Source organism: Rhopalosiphum padi, chromosome 4 (assembly GCF_020882245.1).
Source record: "Rhopalosiphum padi isolate XX-2018 chromosome 4, ASM2088224v1, whole genome shotgun sequence".
NCBI lineage: Eukaryota > Metazoa > Arthropoda > Insecta > Hemiptera > Aphididae > Rhopalosiphum > Rhopalosiphum padi.
This window is the reverse complement of record NC_083600.1, coordinates 17,307,194-17,325,889: the sequence shown is the minus strand read 5'-3', so window position 1 is coordinate 17,325,889 and position 18,696 is coordinate 17,307,194. Positions and strand designations below refer to the sequence as shown.

General features: G+C 28.7%; 1 protein-coding gene across 22 annotated transcripts in view; it reads left to right on the top strand.

Moving 5' to 3' along the window:
* The first annotated feature begins 6,476 nt into the window (after positions 1 to 6,476).
* The window catches only part of LOC132928202 (tropomyosin Per a 7.0102), a 38,583-nt gene continuing 26,363 nt past the window's right edge, over positions 6,477 to 18,696 (top strand). For 7 of the 22 annotated variants that reach the window (XM_060992707.1, XM_060992702.1, XM_060992705.1 and 4 more), the window contains exons 1-2: positions 6,477 to 6,636; positions 6,943 to 7,204. In XM_060992707.1, the coding sequence (XP_060848690.1) occupies positions 6,965 to 7,204 (240 nt within the window). In that variant the 5' untranslated portion in view covers positions 6,477 to 6,636; positions 6,943 to 6,964. Of the gene's footprint in view, positions 6,637 to 6,942; positions 7,205 to 15,329; positions 16,330 to 18,696 lie in introns of those variants that run through there. The other 15 variants (XR_009662001.1, XR_009662000.1, XM_060992696.1 and 12 more) reach the window with 14 other exon arrangements.

Here is an 18,696-nt window from a genome sequence, read left to right as displayed (position 1 = left end):
AACTACCTACTATAGTTTGATTTCCCAATTAAATATAATATAATTTTTAAAGAATAATCTGCAATCTGCTTATCAATCTAATTTTAAAAAATAATGGTTTTCATAATTTCAATTTTTGATGGACATTTATATTTTCTTGTATGGCATAACAAATCTGAGTATCTATTTAGGTAATTAGAAATGTGATTTGAAATTAAACGTGTTTAACTTATCAACGTTGCCTGTATAATGTACATTGTACAATATTGTTAATATAGGTAATTAAATTAAATATTAAAATAGATTGACCCACAAATGTTTGTCAATTTTTTATTCGAGCATCGCACATTTGACATTATTATATTATATTATTATAGACTCTCAATATTTGTTTATCTCCTACACTTTAAAACTGATTTTTATTTTTTTAAATTTTACCATGATAATAAAATATTTATTCTTTCTTCAATCTTTATTACTTTTAGATACAAGCCTTTTGAATTGTGTTATAATACCTAATAGTTATATTATTTATATTACATGAATATATATATATATACAAATATTTATTTTTCTTAGTAAAAATATATTAATCTGTTTTAACGTAAAGATATTAATTCGTAATGACAGTAACTTAACTTTGAGTCAAATTTTTGGGGGTATATGAGGACAAAATAAAATAAATATATTTTACCCCTACTTGGATCTAAAAATATACCTAGATAGTGTGGTGTGTGGATGAAGGTAACACGGACACCTAAAGTGTTGTAGAGTTGTAAATTTAGTAAAAATTTAATATCAAATTAGTACTCTATATCCATATATTATAATGAGCATAACTTTTTAAAATCAATTTGTTTAAAAAAAATATATTTTTAACATTCTTGATAGCCGGATAAGTAATTATATGAGTTAGAACTATCGACAGAATGAGAAGCAAACCTGCAATATATCTTTACCCCTGTTATAAAAAGTAAGGAGTGCACTATACTCATCTTGCTTGCCCCACAGGTTATAGGTTATAGTTACACCTATACTACTGTTTGATTCAATGCTTGCAACTATTAATAAAATAGTATCACTTAGTATAAAAATTAGTATAAAGTTATATATTGTATTGCAGAATATTGCATATCATAATATGTATTAAAAATATTATATAAGAATAATTTAATCTTTATAATCTCGTATTTTCGTGTTCCTATACCTACTCTTTATAATACTAGTAAGTAGTAAATAGTATTCATATTCATTACTTAATGCTTTATTTACAATACAATTTTAAAGGGAAAGCTTGAGTTGAGTCCCGGGATATTTGATCACTATTAGGTTAACTAGGTTAAGCATGAGTTGGGTTCGCTGTGTTATTAGATAATATTCAAATCGGGTCAACGGTAATATTTTATCTTAATATATCTTGATAACATTGTAACAGAACAGTTGTCACCTTTTTATAAGCTAATTTTATATGTCAAAATAAAGATAACAAAAAAAAAAAAAATTGCCAAATGAATAATATTTCTAATATTTTACATTAGACCAGCGGTTCCCAAACTGTGCACCACGGTGCTCTAGGGGTACTGTGGTCTACGTAAAATTGGTTATTAATGAGTATTATTTTTGTTCTGCCTTTCGTGTTATTCACAGCAGGGCACCGTGTCTAAATTGGGTCCAAAAAAAGGGCCCGCAGAAAAAAAAGTTTGGGAACCACTGCATTAGACCGTCATCGTCACCTATACATAACAAAAAATACAATTTTTGGCAGGCTTTCAAACCAAACACCATCTGATGTCTATTAGGTACCTAATGCTATAATTGGCCAAACCCAACTTTTATAATTGATAAAATACTCTATTGGTACCTAATTCATGCTATTTTTGAAATTTAGGATCCAACTCGAAGTTATCGGTTATTCATTTTAAATTTAAATAATTTTATCACAATCCTCAAAAATCCTTGTACTCATCTATTATGAATTTCCAATTTATATGTAACTTTGTCCTATTTTAATTAGAAAACTTTTATATAAAATAAATTATTTTTTGACGCACACGTAAAATTAGAAAAATGACTAACACTTGTAGAAAAATAAAATTAGTTACAAAAGGTACTTATTTTACTCCTAATATCTAAAATGCATGGTAAAAAACTTGATTAAAATTCTAACCAAGTTTCGCATCTATAATACGTACCTATCTACATCAGTACATCTAATTATATTTACATTTTTTATATGCTATTCAACAATTGTAACTACATCTCAATTAATGTTATTAAACGTGATCACTTTTTTCATGAATGTTCTTATAAATAAATTGTTGTGGTCTGTGAACAGCTGGTAATTGGTATACATAATACACAATAGTCAATAGTCATTATAGACTACAGTAATAGGTACAATTACACTACTTGCCATCATAACACATAATATATAAAAGACATAATAAAATAACCTTCTTATAGTATTTTTTTTTTATACTTTTAGTAAAGAAAAAAAACATCAATAAATATATAGGTCGTACGTCAAAAAGACCGTAAATTATGTACCTGTCGCTCCAGTTGCCAGATGAGAATCCAAATCTCGGTAAACATATGCGCCGGTTGGTGATAGTTGTATACAACCAACAACAATATTATGTGCAGTTTCGTAACCATTTATGGTATCAAACCCGGCAATACGATGACTCATGATTACAGTAGCCTTCAAGGTGTTACTTAGCTTATTATTATTATCAATACCGCAAAACTGTTTTATTAGGTTTTAGGTATAACTTTTATTGAATGGAAGTTTTTAGAAAAATTATAATCAGTTACTTTTGTTCTTTAGTAAGTATTTTACGATTAGGCATTCCTAATTTCTAGGAGTTACATATATATATTTAAATCGATTGTAAAGCAATTTATTACAGAATATAATAATTTATACAATAACAATAAGTCAAAAATAAAATAAAATATACAAAACAAGTATAATTATACGTAAATATGCCTTTTGTTCTAGTTCTATTTTGTATTATAAATAAATAAGTATAATAACGAATAGTACTATAAAAAATAAATAAAAGTATTTATTTATTCTATATAAACTAATATGTGTTTATGAACAAAGAGCAATATAAGTGTTTTTCATCTTAAATACCTATGTTTTCAACAAAATTTTTAATAAACTAGTATAAAATAATATAATTAAATTAAATTCTACATGGTTAAGAATGACATTTTTAGAATTTTTTAAAACATTTCAAAAATATGCAAGTATTGATTGAATAATATTGGTAGGTATAGTTAAATAGTTTAACCAACACTTAATCAACTAGATATTTAAAGTTTAAATTTTAAATTTTAAACAATACCTATAATATTAGTATTGTTTATTCAATGATATAACTGATATAAGTAACAAAATCTATTGGAAATAAATTTGAGAAAAACCTGTTTAAAAAAAATCAATTTGAATTATCGTGTTGTAAATCAGAAAATAATATTCTTTAAAATCAAAAATTTGTATAGGTAAGTAATCCAGGTAGGTAGTAGGTGTGTTACATATTATTATAATTATTATCACTTAAACTACCTATTTAATACTTACTTGTTACTATTTATTTCATTTTTGGTTTTTGGTAGTCCGTAGTCCATACACTGTACTTACACATCATATTATATAGTATACATTACTAGTATTTATAATCAATATACTGTAATAATATTGTCTAGCTGTTCGTAAATTCTGATGAAAAATGACTGCGACATGCATGATATCCATCTAAGTTACTATATAAGCCTACATATCAAGTATTGTTCAAGAGATATAAATATATAGTCGTTAAAACTGCTACAGTGGTACAATATTGTACAACTACAAAAAATTCTAGTTAGTTTTTTTTATTATTTTTGTTTATAAATTAAATTTCTCAAAATAATTTTATGCGTAATTTTCATTAGTTTTTAATAAACAAATTTAATTTTTTTAGAAATGAACGTATCTATTTACTTTGATATTCATTTATTTATGTTCATTTTGTGCTGCTCTAACTTGTCATACGAACTTTACATACACATATACAATTATAATAATTGATTATTTATAATATTATATGTATATACTAAATATACTTGTATACAATATTCTGTACCTCTTATTCTGTAATACTCTAATGAATAAATAATTCTTTAAATGATATATATTATATACAAATTATACAATATACCTACAATTATCATATAAGACGCATTAAAATTATGTCCTACTTTTAAATTATATATATTATGATTTATAATACTAATACATATTAGTTGTATTAGGCTAAATGAGATAATGTAATACAATACAGAAAATTATATCCAATTATAACACTTAATTATTTTATTATTTATAACCAATTGACAATTGTGACCCAACATACAAACCAAAAAAAATTTGATTTTCGTCAAAAAAAAATTCATACGAGAGCCACCCTCTATCAACTTATATGGGTTGAAAAACGAAGCTACAAACCCTCACCGAGTCTCAATGAATCTTATTTTTAAGAGTCTATAACTTTTATATTGAAAACTGTCATTATTTTTTTAAGTCTATAAAGGTTAAAGAAAGCAATATTAATTTTTATATAATAATAATATAATATATGATACAACCTGTTTATTATTGACCGATGATCTTATAATTATTATATAAAAAAGTTATAATTATTAAACATAAAAAATAATTAATTTTTTACCAAATTTTGAAATTGAGTGGTTTGTTAAAATATGTCTCGAAAATATCCAAAGCTGTAATTTAAATTGATTAAGTTACCTATATAGATGTTATTTATTATGTAAATATAATCTTTAATAGGTAAGTAAAATGCTATTACATAATACATAATTTGAATTACAATATCACAATTCAAATATGATAGGATTATTTGTTATATCAATAATTTAATTCCCATTGTCTGTAACACGTAGTTCTTAACAATAAAATATCATGGATTAAATTAATTTGTGATATATAGGTAATGACAAAAACAACATTATGAATTGCAACATAATTCATTTTATTAATTTCATTGTTAAATTTTTAACTAATATTATATTGTATTTAAATTTTACTGCAGTTAAGTAAACGATTATAACAAGATAGTATACTTATATAAATTAAATGTTAACAATTTATGTTTATTGACTTTTTCATATGATTTTTTACGAAACCGTTCCGATCAGAAAATGTGTGTAAAGGTGCTAACTATAAAGATGTTTTAAATACTATAAAAATAGATACCAATAGTTGTATACTTATAATTCAAAATATATTTATATTATAATAATACCGGCCAACTGTCTATTAAACGAATTTAATGTAACACGCATGTCGTTTTTGTTGTAATACATACATTTTATGACTATATATGGAATGATTTATTAATAACGTATTACTACTTGTCTACTTATATACTCACACTAGTCACACTGCTGTATACAATTGTAGTTTGCGCTTTGCAGGATATAAAATATTTTGAAATTTTATATTTTTATCGATATCACTCTAAATACTATAGTACTACACAAGTCCAAAATTTAGAATATTTCTTCAATATAATAAAATTCATGAAATTATTTACAGGTACCATAATATACTAAGTATCAGCTGGGAGAAAATATATATAGTATAACCAAGGACGTAGAATCCTTAAACTGTTTGTTAAAAAAATAAGAAGTTTTTTTTATTACATTTTAACTAAATATCAAAACTTAAATTCAGTACTGACTAAAATAACAAATAAATACATATTTAGACCTCCTAAATATGGAATATAGTAACATTATAATTTATAAGTTGTAACATACGTAGGTACTTAATAAACAATTCCGACTGATTTAGTTTCCGTTTAATAGTGTATCAGGAATAAACTCATTTGACCTCAAGTCCTCAAATAACCGTTTTATTTTGGATTCAATAATTTCATATTATTAAAATCCATAAAACTAAACCACGTAAATGTGGTTTTGAAACGATTCTTAACATTACATGAAATAATAATAATATATACGGGAGTGGAAAAATCTAAACCGTATACGTATACGAATCTGCTTAGCTCTTTGTTTTTCTTCAACCACAAATTCTTGTCTACATACGTGACTTAAAATAATATTATATATTCATTTACTTCCAATATATTTTTTTTTATTTAATACTTATTAAGTGAATAAATAACAAAATCTAACAACAATAATAGAATATAGTTGGTATATTAATACTATTAAAATTAAATAAAAAATTATGTCATTTATTTTAATCAACGTGAATATTCATTAATAACTATTTATGTATGACATGAGCAATGCAATTTTCTATTTAAGTATGTCATACATACCCATATGGATATGGTATTATGTCATCCAGGTCTGGAGTAATAAATAATTTGTGTCTCCGAGTGAGATTTTAGGACATCCCAAAAATAGACAGAAGCCTGTCCCTCTCCCTACTACTGTTTGTTGAGGCCAAAAGAAAGCTGATCGTCTTCATTATTTCCCCCACTTTGTCACAAAACAGTACCGGGGGTCTACTACTACATGTCTGGTTGCTAGTCGACGCAAGTTCAGTGCTAACGCGTGTGCTTACGGGTGTTAAGTTAATATCGTTTTTGTGTAATTATTATTATATTTTGTAACTAGGTAAGGATATTTTTATTATATACATTTTAGAGTTTTTTTTTCATCAACTGAAAAATAATTTAATTTTTTTCCATACTTTAATCAAAAATCTATTGTTGATAATAACTTAATACATATTATTTTGTATTAATATCTATAATTCATACAATTTATAGGGTCAAAATTGTAAAAGTATTTTTAGAATCTATAAAAAAAAATACTTCTAGTTTCTACTTTTACTCTCTGTATAATTTATTTATGTAAAATACCTATAAAAACATTTTAAAGTATTATCCAGCTTTAATTAATCATTATTTGAAATTTCAGTCGCCTAAAAAAAACATCCAAAATGGACGCCATCAAGAAGAAAATGCAGGCGATGAAGCTGGAGAAGGACAATGCCATGGACAGGGCCTTATTATGCGAACAACAAGCTCGAGATGCTAATTTAAGAGCTGAAAAGGCAGAAGAAGAGGCAAGAGCCTTACAAAAAAAGATTCAAACAATTGAAAATGAGCTCGACCAAACTCAGGAACAGCTTATGCAAGTTAGCGCCAAACTTGAAGAGAAGGACAAGGCTTTGCAAAATGTGAGTATATTTTAATTATTATTTTATTATTGTATCATTAAAATCAACTTATATCTTCTATGCATGATGCATTTTAGGACTAAATTTAATTTCTAGGAAATATTTTATCATTATTTAATTATGTACTTGATCAAGGAACATTTATTTCTTAACATAAAACTATTGAATCAGCTTAAGATATAATTCTCTTACCACGTTTTTTTAATACTATACCAAATAACTGAAGGGTTATTTCTTCACTTCGTATTTCTTATAATTTGAAAATTTCTTTTTATAGTTTCTACAAGTTATTACCTCTTATAATTTAAAAAAAAATCACCAATAAAAAATTAACCTATTTTATAATATTTCATTTTGAATAAAATTCCAGTTCTTACTACACGGTTTGTAAAAATTGCTTAAAATATGCTGACCTCAACACAAAGACATTGGTTCATTTAGTTAATAATAATAATAATATTATGACTTAAATGCGTACGAATTGTATACTTATTGTTTTAACATTATGTCACTACAATACCACAATGGATTTATTTATTACTTAACTTTAAACAGATTTATTCATTAAGTGGACAGTGTATCGAATTAATAAAATACATAGGTACTATAGGATTTTTACAATAATATTCCATATAGTTAAAATAAGAAAAATATTATGTATACCTGCGTAAAGTATATTTTATAATCCGTGTACAAAATACATACAGCGACAAAGAGCGACTAAACAACATTCTGGTTCTGGGTTCTATTGTCACATACCAACAAAATTTGTAAATCGTTGGTAGGTATGCGTTTTATCGAATACCGTCATCAATGATGCAGACAACCATTAAAATATTTTTCCAGTTTTACATTAAATATATAGGTATATTATATATATATATATATATATATACAACAAACATAAAAAATAAATATCTTAATAACCTAATAACCCATAGTTTATTTATTATAAACACATAATATTATTTGACATTTGTAAATATTCAAGTACCTATATGTATAACATTTTTAGTACTTATATAATTTATTAAATCTATACTTTCAGACATAAAATTAAAAAACTGTGTTTATTAATCAATTATAACCACGTAGTACATTACTATCTCAGAATTGAAATTTAATATTGACAGTACGCCAGTACACTTAGACTTCAAATTTTTGTCACGTTTTTCATCAGGTTCTATGATATGTAATTCTCTTTCAATTCGCACTAGGTACTTTTATTTTTAATAATTAATTTGTTATTAGTTAGCAGAAATATTACGCAATATTAGGTTGGTATATATATATATAATATATCAAATAGTCACGTTCATTGTACAATATTATGCGTCATAAATATTTCCGGCCAGATAAATTCTTATAAGCCATACGTGTGAGCACTTTCGAACATAAAATTTGATAGCAGCAAAAATAATTCCTATTTATGGTTTATAGTTGTGCCTGCGCTTTGCCGTAATCTATATTCTTTCTTCAGGGATTATTATAATAATACATTTGGATAACTGCCCAAAGTATAATTTTTTTTAATATTTACTCTGCCACTGGACAAAATATATATTTCATTAAGAGGTAAATTATAATATTATTCAACTAACGATTTAGTTGTAATAATAGATTTCTCGCCTAAATAATATTGATAACACTAAAAATTATTTTTATAAAAAATATTATAAAAAAGAACATTTATTGATCTTAAAAACTGTTAGCGCAGTGTGCAAAGACCAGTCAGACTTAGACTATTCTAAAATTAGAGGCCCTCCGCGTGGTTCAAGAATAGAACTGGTATTTATGTTACACTGTGCCAAATACGGACCGACGCACGATTCGCATAAATAACAGATGTCTCCGGGCTCACTTTAATGTAACCCAATACTCCATAAAGTAACGATATTATTGTTGGTATTAAAAAGAGCTATTATTTATAAAACAACATATGTAAAAACTATGTTTATTGTTCAATTATTGATACTAAAAAATATTATAAAAAATGTATTACACATTTATTATAATTTAAAAGGTGATACATATAATTAAATATTAATAGTAGATACTTTTCTTAACATTTTAAAGAAATTACAAAACCCTATTTTTTTATATTTTTTATTTTATCAATTTAGTTGAAAAAAGTAACTCAATTAATTCTTAAGCCATTTTTTGAATTAAAACTGATTATAAAATAATATCCAAAATTCATTATTTTATAAAAAAAATTGTTATTTATTTTTGAGTAATGACTTTAACGCAGTGGTAAAAACTATTTGTGATCCTTTGTATTTTAATAAAAACTCTTGATTAGGTAAGGTATTAAAACTAATAGAAAAACATTACTATATCACTATATAAGCGTGAAAAATATATAATTAGAAAAAAATATTAAATTTATCGTTCTCAGAAAAATATTGAGTAAACCAGGACAACATAAAATATTTTTTCAAATTGTCATCTCACTTTTATTTTTAAAACAATAATGCTTCACATTCTACACCCTGCAGAGTAAAGTGTAACAATTAACGTGAGTTATATTTAGAAATTGATTTGTGGTTAATAATTACACTTTTTAAAATTTATTATCCAAGTGTTAATATCAGTATTCACTATTTACCTATGCGCCTATCAAAAATGTAAAATTTATAGCATTTTGAAAAAAATAGTTAGACGAGACATTTATATGTTATATCATTTCGAAATTTAATTAGAAAGCATTTTCTCATTCTTCATATAAATTAATAATTTAATAATAATAATTTTAAGTTTGCTAGATAATTATACATTTGTTTTTATCTATTCTATGCATAGCACCTACATTGTAAAATTAAAGGGACTCAAATAAATTATGGTATCCTTATAACACATATATATACATATTACGTCATTATCTAAACATGTGAATAATAATAATTTCTTCTCAAACTTTGCTTATTATTAGTTTTTAAGTATACAATACATTTTATACAAATATACAATAAATATTACTTATTACATTACTGTCCTATTTTTATTGAAATTTCCTATAGCAACTCGAATAATTTTAAAATAAAAGTAGAAAATGTTGGCTAATAACCTTAGCAGTTGAAGCCTGTAACCTTTTTAAATAATAATAAAAAAAAAAATAGAAAATATATATTTTTAAATTGTGTTAGATAATAGCATATTTCAAACTAAAATAATAAATTTTAAGTTATTTTAAAGTGAATCAAAATTTTAAATGCCATTTAGAAAAATTGATGTATATTTTCTGTTTTGTATGGTGTATTGTGTTCAAATTGATATCAGTCTAGAACTCTAGACTACTTTGTCTACTTAATTTTGTTTAGTCAATATTTATACACTACACTGAAGTTATATATAATATAATATGTGTATAAGTATATTATATAGGCTATATGTTGCCAAATATTAAAATATGTATATTACAGATCTTAAATTTAAAAAAAATCTATTTTTATCCTATTTGTAATATGAAATGTCTTATGGTAAAATACTAGTGGAATCCTGTAAATAGAAAATTATGTATTAACTACTATAGTCTATACTCTATAGAGAAAAATATAATTTTATCTATAGGGTTAGGAAATAGGAATTTAAAATGACTGAACTTTCAACTATATAAGCTTACATTAAAATTAAACTATATTTATAAATTAAGAAACAATAATTTTATTGGGTTAATTTTAATAATGCTAATAAACAAAAACAAGTTTCAATACAAGTTAAAAATATATTAACCCTTTTTTCATAAGTAGCACACGTCACAAATTATATTGTACTCATTATTTCAGTGTCGACATAACTATTAACTAGCTTTTCCAAATAAGGATCGATTCTCATAAGTTTATCTGTTTATGTAATGAATTAATGAATTATAGTACCCATATTATATATTTATATATCATGTCATAATAGCTTGCATTAGATCCTACATTCCTACGTGATATTGAAACTTAAAATTCGTATAATTTTCTTTTAATAAGTATATAATAATTAATAACAAATTGATTGAATTCATATAATTTAGTATATTTCAATGTGATCTTATTGTATACTACAGAGATACGTTGATAAGGTATATATATATTTTTTTACATTTTGTCACCAAGAGAAAACAACCCCAAAAAATAAGTATAAAAATAAATATACGAGTAAATTATTTTGATGAGTAGGCGCCTGAATAATAACAAAGACGCAATACATTTTACTAACTTAACCGATAAGTTGTATTATAATAATAATCATTATTTATTGGTCTTACGTTATTAACCATAATAAATTAATAAACAATAATAACTTATAAATTATAATATATTCATAAATTGAATAAACAAAAATTGAATACAGATAAAATATATTACTGAAATAGTGAAATATAATGAATGTAATTTTACTGTTTACACGATACATTTTATATGTAGATTGTAGGTATTATATATAGTGGATGTACTGAACTCGTTCGCCGTTTTGACAATGAACACACATAATTATTAATTAGCACTATACGTCTCATTGGTTGGCTTTTCATCATATTTAATTATAACGTTAAATATATGATATACAATTTTTCTTTTTAATGTCATACATCTATTGCCTTTACGATTATATCTTTCATATGACTGAACAGTGAACAGTAACAACTAATAAATAATGAATATAATAATCTCATGTATTTTTATCTTTGAGGACAGCAAAAACATCTATCTATATTTTGACGATTATTAACTAATGAATTGTTGTATAATCATAGTGTATTCATTAATGATTAATAGTATGTAAAGCTGGACACTAATTACTTAGGAAGTAAAACATTAAATTTAAAGTCTCTTTTGTCGGTAACTTATAATTTAACTAGTTACCTTATTTATATTTTGTTATAGTACGGTACTATAGTAGTATTTGTAAGAAAGGTTAGGTTAGTACCTAACCTACAAAGCTCCATCATTGAATGGTTCCTTTTCTCGAATCTTTAACCTTTTTAAGTTTAACTAATTTGTTTAATTTATTTTATAGAAACATAGTTTGTTTTAATTGTAAAATAAAAATATTTACAGATTATATAAATTCTAAATTCCTAATAAAATAGGTAGGTAATAGGAATATTACCTAACTGTCTTAACCGAGTATTTTAATCGGTTGTATTTTTCATTCTATTATTGAGAAACTTAACTAGTTATTTTAAAAATCTAAAACGTTATATTTAAATTTATTTCTAATTAAATATTTTAAGAATAGATATAAAAGTTTAAGTAATAGTTTTTTTTTAACAATTTCAGAAAAAAACACTGTTATTAAAGTTTAATACATAATTATTAGAAACATAGATAAATAATAAAGTAATGATATGATGATATGAAAATATTTATAATATAAGTAGGTATAATTTTTTATAGGTGTCTATTGTGTATAACATATTTCGGTCTTTAGTAGGTATATTAATCCACCAACTTATAATTTAACTAAGTTATTATACTTTAGAAACTATTTAATTATCTTAAATACAAAAATAGTTTTAAACATTGCTACAAATAAAGTATAAGTTGTAATGTGTACATATATTATATCTGTAGTCGATAACACTTAAGTACTTAACTATTAATTATTATTGAATAGAATAACGTAATAAATGTAGATAGCTTAATACAGTTATTTTTGTTTGTCATACTGCAGAATTTTGGTTATTACTTATTTGAAAACGAATTTACTATCAAATTTTGCATTTATTATACTATACTTCTATTATACATAACAAAATTTTACATATAAAGTCATAAGATACCTTCTTAATTAAAATTATTTAGATACTTATCTGTTTTCAATATCTTGTTGACAATGGACATTTAGATTTCTGAGTCTACTCAAAATAATATAATACTCGTAATTCAATTTTTGTACATATTTTATCATTTTAATTTTTCAGTGAATATTTACGTTTATAAGTGTTAAATTGTATCGCTTTAGTTAATTATTGGCAAAAACTATTTATAAAGTAATAAATAATAATTAATAACCATTCTCTTTATAGTAATTTCTTTAATTTGTACACTAAACACTATTATCATAAAATAAGTACTTTTTTTAGACAATAATTTACAATATTTAAACTAAATTAAATATATTAAATTTTAGTGAGCTATACGACTATGAACATTAAATATAGAAAAAATATCGGTAATCGGAAAAAAAATTCCGGGAAAAAAAGCCTCGTCTCTACTAAATATATAATGTTGCTAGAGGCTTTTTTTCCTAGATTCAAAATATCTTTCCCATAGCATTAAATCTATTCACCTATAAACTATATATTATATAATATACGGATGTACAACATATAACATAATATATTATTGTAGGTATGCAGCTATAGCATGAAATGACACAGTTTTTTGATAAGTCATACACTGCTTATATTTGTATACAAATTATGACGTGAATACGGATACGGAATGTACAATGACTGTTATTAGATTCTCGTCTCGCTTATCGCTCACCAGTCATCACCTCAGTCCATGATAATATAATATTCAATTATTGTACTATTATTTTTAGTTTTTATAATTGTATGCACAATTTTTTTTTTTTTTTTTTTTTTTATTAAAAGAAACTTTGTAAACAATTAGCTTCGACAATTATGATTAAGTATGCACAATTAATAGTCTATATACTGATATTACATAGTACATACGTCATACAGCCACATTATTATCATCACAGATCAGGAGCAAGGAGAAATCTCCCACTATAACTTTTAAATAGGTAATCACTAATTTATCATTTACAGACATTATTACAAACAATAACAATATTATTTTTTTTAAATAATTTGATTTATAATAATGCGGGTGACATTAAGTTATAATCGGATATTTTAGTTTTAGTTTTTCAAAAAAATGTTTTCCATGTTTAAACTTTAATCTCAGATTTGAATCAAAATATTTTAGAATAATAAGTTGTTACTTCATACTTCTTAATATTCGTTTGTCAGTGGCTTATAATCGGTATAAATTATCATTCAACAAGATATTGATAAAGTACGTTGGTATAATATATTATATAAAAAACTTGGTAATGTTAATATTGTTTTATTTTGTATTAAAAACAATTACCTATGCAGGTAGGCATTTCGTATACAAATGCATATAATGTTAAAAATATACATTTGCATGGAAATAAAAAGGTAAAAATTTTGATTTGATAGATACTCTAATAGTATACCTATACTGTTTTTATTATAAAAATTGATTATGTTCGGTTGAAATATTTAATATTAAGAAATTGCGTGCATTTGACCTTCAGATAATTACACAATTTTAGTGTATACAATTATTTAATCTAATCGAAATAACAAAATAGTTTATGAACGTAACACGATCCAATGCAATAACAAAATAACAATAACATAGTATCTACATAATATAATATGATTATTATATTTTATGAGCGTTTCCGACTTTAAAATCGAAATTCCAACTGAACGGTACCTATCTCAAATTCTCAACCGTCAAGACTGTTTGATTGCCGGCACGACGGTTTATGGTTTTTTTAAATACATTTGTACAGTTAATATAAGTATTATATTTTTTATTATTTGATTACTCCAATACGGCACTTGATATTACTATCTCGTGCCGCTGAACGTCGAAGCCTGCCAACTATAATATTATAATTAAACGCTCGCCGAATGATCTATCGTTTGCCAGTAATAGGCACGTGGCGTTATCGGGTTACGGTTGCTCTCTCTCTCTCTCTCTCTCGCTATAATAGATCAACGACACGGTGCGGTGGTTTCGTGTAGGTACCTACATTCATCAACATCATCAGTAACCAAAGCGGATCAATTCATTAAAAATATATCAATATTGCGTATCGTGATCCCTGAGAATCCGATCCGGTCACCCGAAGTGATGACAATATCATAATGATCATTATTACGTGGTCGCGTTCAAGAGGACACCTATGAATGACACATTCATGATACGTGCGTGAACACAACACTGCACACTGTGTATATTCATATTATAATATACCGTAATTTTATTGTATATCGCAACAGCGGTCAACAGATACGACAGCATTAATATTAATAATAATCACAATAATTGCGAACGGTACAACGGTGGTCGATTTATTAATTCATTTAATTAACGCGCGACTAGAGCAAGACAACACGGTCGTGTTATACACTTATACATCGTTCGCGGCGGCAGCGCTGTTCGGGAGAGAGGGAAAAGACGACGAGATCAACACGCACGGCGGGCCAGACGGTGGTACCGCCCGCCCGTCGTCTTGTGCGTCGTTTTACGTTTCTGTACACCAGCCAACAAAACGACACGGAACCGTAGCGGCGTCGTGCGCGTGCATTTCCTGCGCGTTCACTGCTGCCGTTCGCTGTACACGACGCTCCGTCGGCCGTGTGAGAGCGCTGCTGCTGGCACCGCTGTTCCTGTTGACTACGTCGACGCCGCCGCCGCCGCCCGGCACGTTGTGGACGACCGACGACCACACGGATGGATATCCGCGGTGGACGCGATAGGCGGCCGGGCGACAGGCGTCCGCACAGAGGCCCTCGGGCACCTAGGCGGCCGCAGTTGTCGCCCGACCTACAGCAACGTGTCGTGGTCGGAGCCGAAACGGCGGCCGGTTCGACGGCCACTGCCGTCCCTTACAGACCGCCGCCGCCTCGATTGCTACCATCACCCAGATTGCCATTGCCACAGCCACTGCCGCCGCGATTGCTACCGCCACAGACTCCATCGTCGCCGCCGCCGTCACTTCCGCCTCCAAAATCGCCGGTGACGGATCAGCCACAGCCGCCGACGCAGAGGTTACCGGTGACGGGGCCACAGCCGCAGCAGGAATGCCGAGTACGGGAATCCGGTGACGGAGTGGAAGACTGCGGACCGGTCGCCGGAGGAAGCGGCGCCGCCGACGACACCGAACTGCTGGCCAAACTCCGGTGTCCCAGCGAGAGCGCCGAGGTGATCGCCGAACGAGAGAAACGACGACAGCGACGACGGTGCCCCGACTATCCCGGACTGGCGCTTTCCAGTTCCGTATTCAGCACGGAAACGGGCATGAAGTTCAGCATCATCAGGAACGAACTGCACAACGTGCTCAAGCCGCAACTGCGACGGGTAAGTCGGTGGCGGTGGCGACGGCGGCGGCGGCGGCCGAGGCCGACACTCTATTTGTAGCAGCTGACTGTCCGTCGACCGCCGACTACCGCCGCCGCCACCGTCGACGGACCATCTCCCCGCACATCGCCGACGTGGAACCACCGCGGGTTCTCAACGTTACGCCGCTACGCCGGTTATTCGGTCCGTCCGATTCCCCGATTCCCGACCGTCCTCCCGGGCTCTGCCCTCCCACTCCACTAACGCCGTGCGTGTCGTACTCTCGCCACGCAGGAACCCTTTCGACCGCGCCGCAATTCGATTTTTTTCGATTCCGTTTTTCGGTGCCACGCACCGTCGCATGTCATATACGACGCGCTACACAGTTTTCGACCTTTAACCACCACTGGTTCGCAGTCGCCGACGATTTAAACGTATAATTAAATTGTAGGCGCGGTGCCAACTATCCCAACTGCTGCTGTTGCTGCAGATCCCACACCGCATTCCGGCGGACTGACTGTTCGTCCGGCCAGCTGGTGCCGTCGCGCCGTCAACCTTCGCGTTCTTTCCGATATTGTTATTATACACTATAATACAGTTCTACGACGCGGACGCCACCGCGGCGGGCGCTATTATATCCGTTATAATGATAATAATTGTTACAGTCGTCACAGCCCTATATTTTAATAGTTATTATACTGATATCGGTTGAACTATAATGACGGTCGTTGTATTATTTATAATATCACGATTGACATTGCGCGCCGTCATCATCGTTTTCGTTGTTGGCACATGTGTAGGCGCATTGCGTAATGATATTATTATTATAACGAATTTCAATGCGCGATAAATCGTCATGCCGTTTGTACAGCATTCAACAAGTCCGCCGGCCGTGGCGTAATTCCGGGGTCGAGGGTGTCTGTGGACGTCGATTTCCCCCCCGCCCTTCCAACGATCAGAGTTCATAAATAGGTTGTTACGTGTTGACAAACTTGTATAATCAACAGACAACAGTTTGAGTACATAGTCGTCTTGATCATCATATTGTGATGAAAGCGTTTACTTAGAGCGTTTTTGCACTGTGCCTTTTCCCTCTCCCACCCATCGAGACGTCATAATATTACGCCACTGATATCGGCGATCGACAAAATCACAGAACACAATAATATATTCTATGCCGAAATATGCGGTCTCGCACTAAAATATTCCGCGACATTGATAACCAGGCGACGGAGATAATGAGTGGTTTTCGATAAATTTTTTTCACGTATAAGTGCTCTGCGCACGACTCGTTTACTATAATATGTACAACCACTACAACCTATCACAATACTTCGGTACCTGACCATATTAAGTCATAACCTAGGTGTATTATTATTTGTACATCATATTATATTTGTAAGGACTCTAGAAAAACGGGTGGCTGTCCGCACATAATAATGTAAATTGTAATTCATATTATAATACGGTGTAGTCAGTTGGTCGCACGTTCGCATTAGGTATTTCACTGTTTAACTATTCACCGGTTACACGTGTATTGATTTATGTGGCTTTTTTTTTCGTGTTTTATGGTTCTCTTTCTCGGTCGAATTGAAATCGTTTCAAGGGGAGTTACGGCACTGCCTATAATAGGTACCTAGTATAGTAGTAGGTGTGGCCAATCGAAAACAAAACCGCGTGACCGGTCAAATATAGGCGTATAGATAAAGCTCGAAAATGCGTGTGGATTTGTAAAAAAAAATTTTTTTTAACTCATGCACTTATACACAGCTCGTAAAAACATCGTATCATCAATAATTGTTATGTACCTATATAGCATTGAAGTGTAATATAACTATAACAAGTAGCGTTTTTTCATTAACTCACTTTTTATACCGACTGCAGGATATAATATTAAGTCTAATTATTATTATAAAAATGTCAATTCTTTTAGTAGTGAAAACTAATAACTAGAATAGTCTATACACAAAAACAACACTGTACGTCTGTATAATATAGTGTAGTTTACTAAATAAATTGACCAGTGTAATAATTTTTCATATGTAATTTATTATATTATTATAACATATTATTTATTTTTCATAGTTCGAAATAATCTTTATATCTAAAAAATGAATGTCGGAATAAATCGCACTTTGGAATTTGCACGTTTGCGCTTGTTTGTTTATGTACGATATAAAAACATTAACTATGTATTATGATTATGTTAATGTTTGTAAGTGTTGTTCAATACGACGGTTTAGTGGTGAATGGTGATATAATATTATGTATGAGTGATGCGTATGTATATAGTATAGTACAATAAGCTTTCGAATACAATTATTATGAAAGATATAATGATTAATATGTGCACATATTTTGTTAAGCCTTTTAGATAGTAGAAGAATT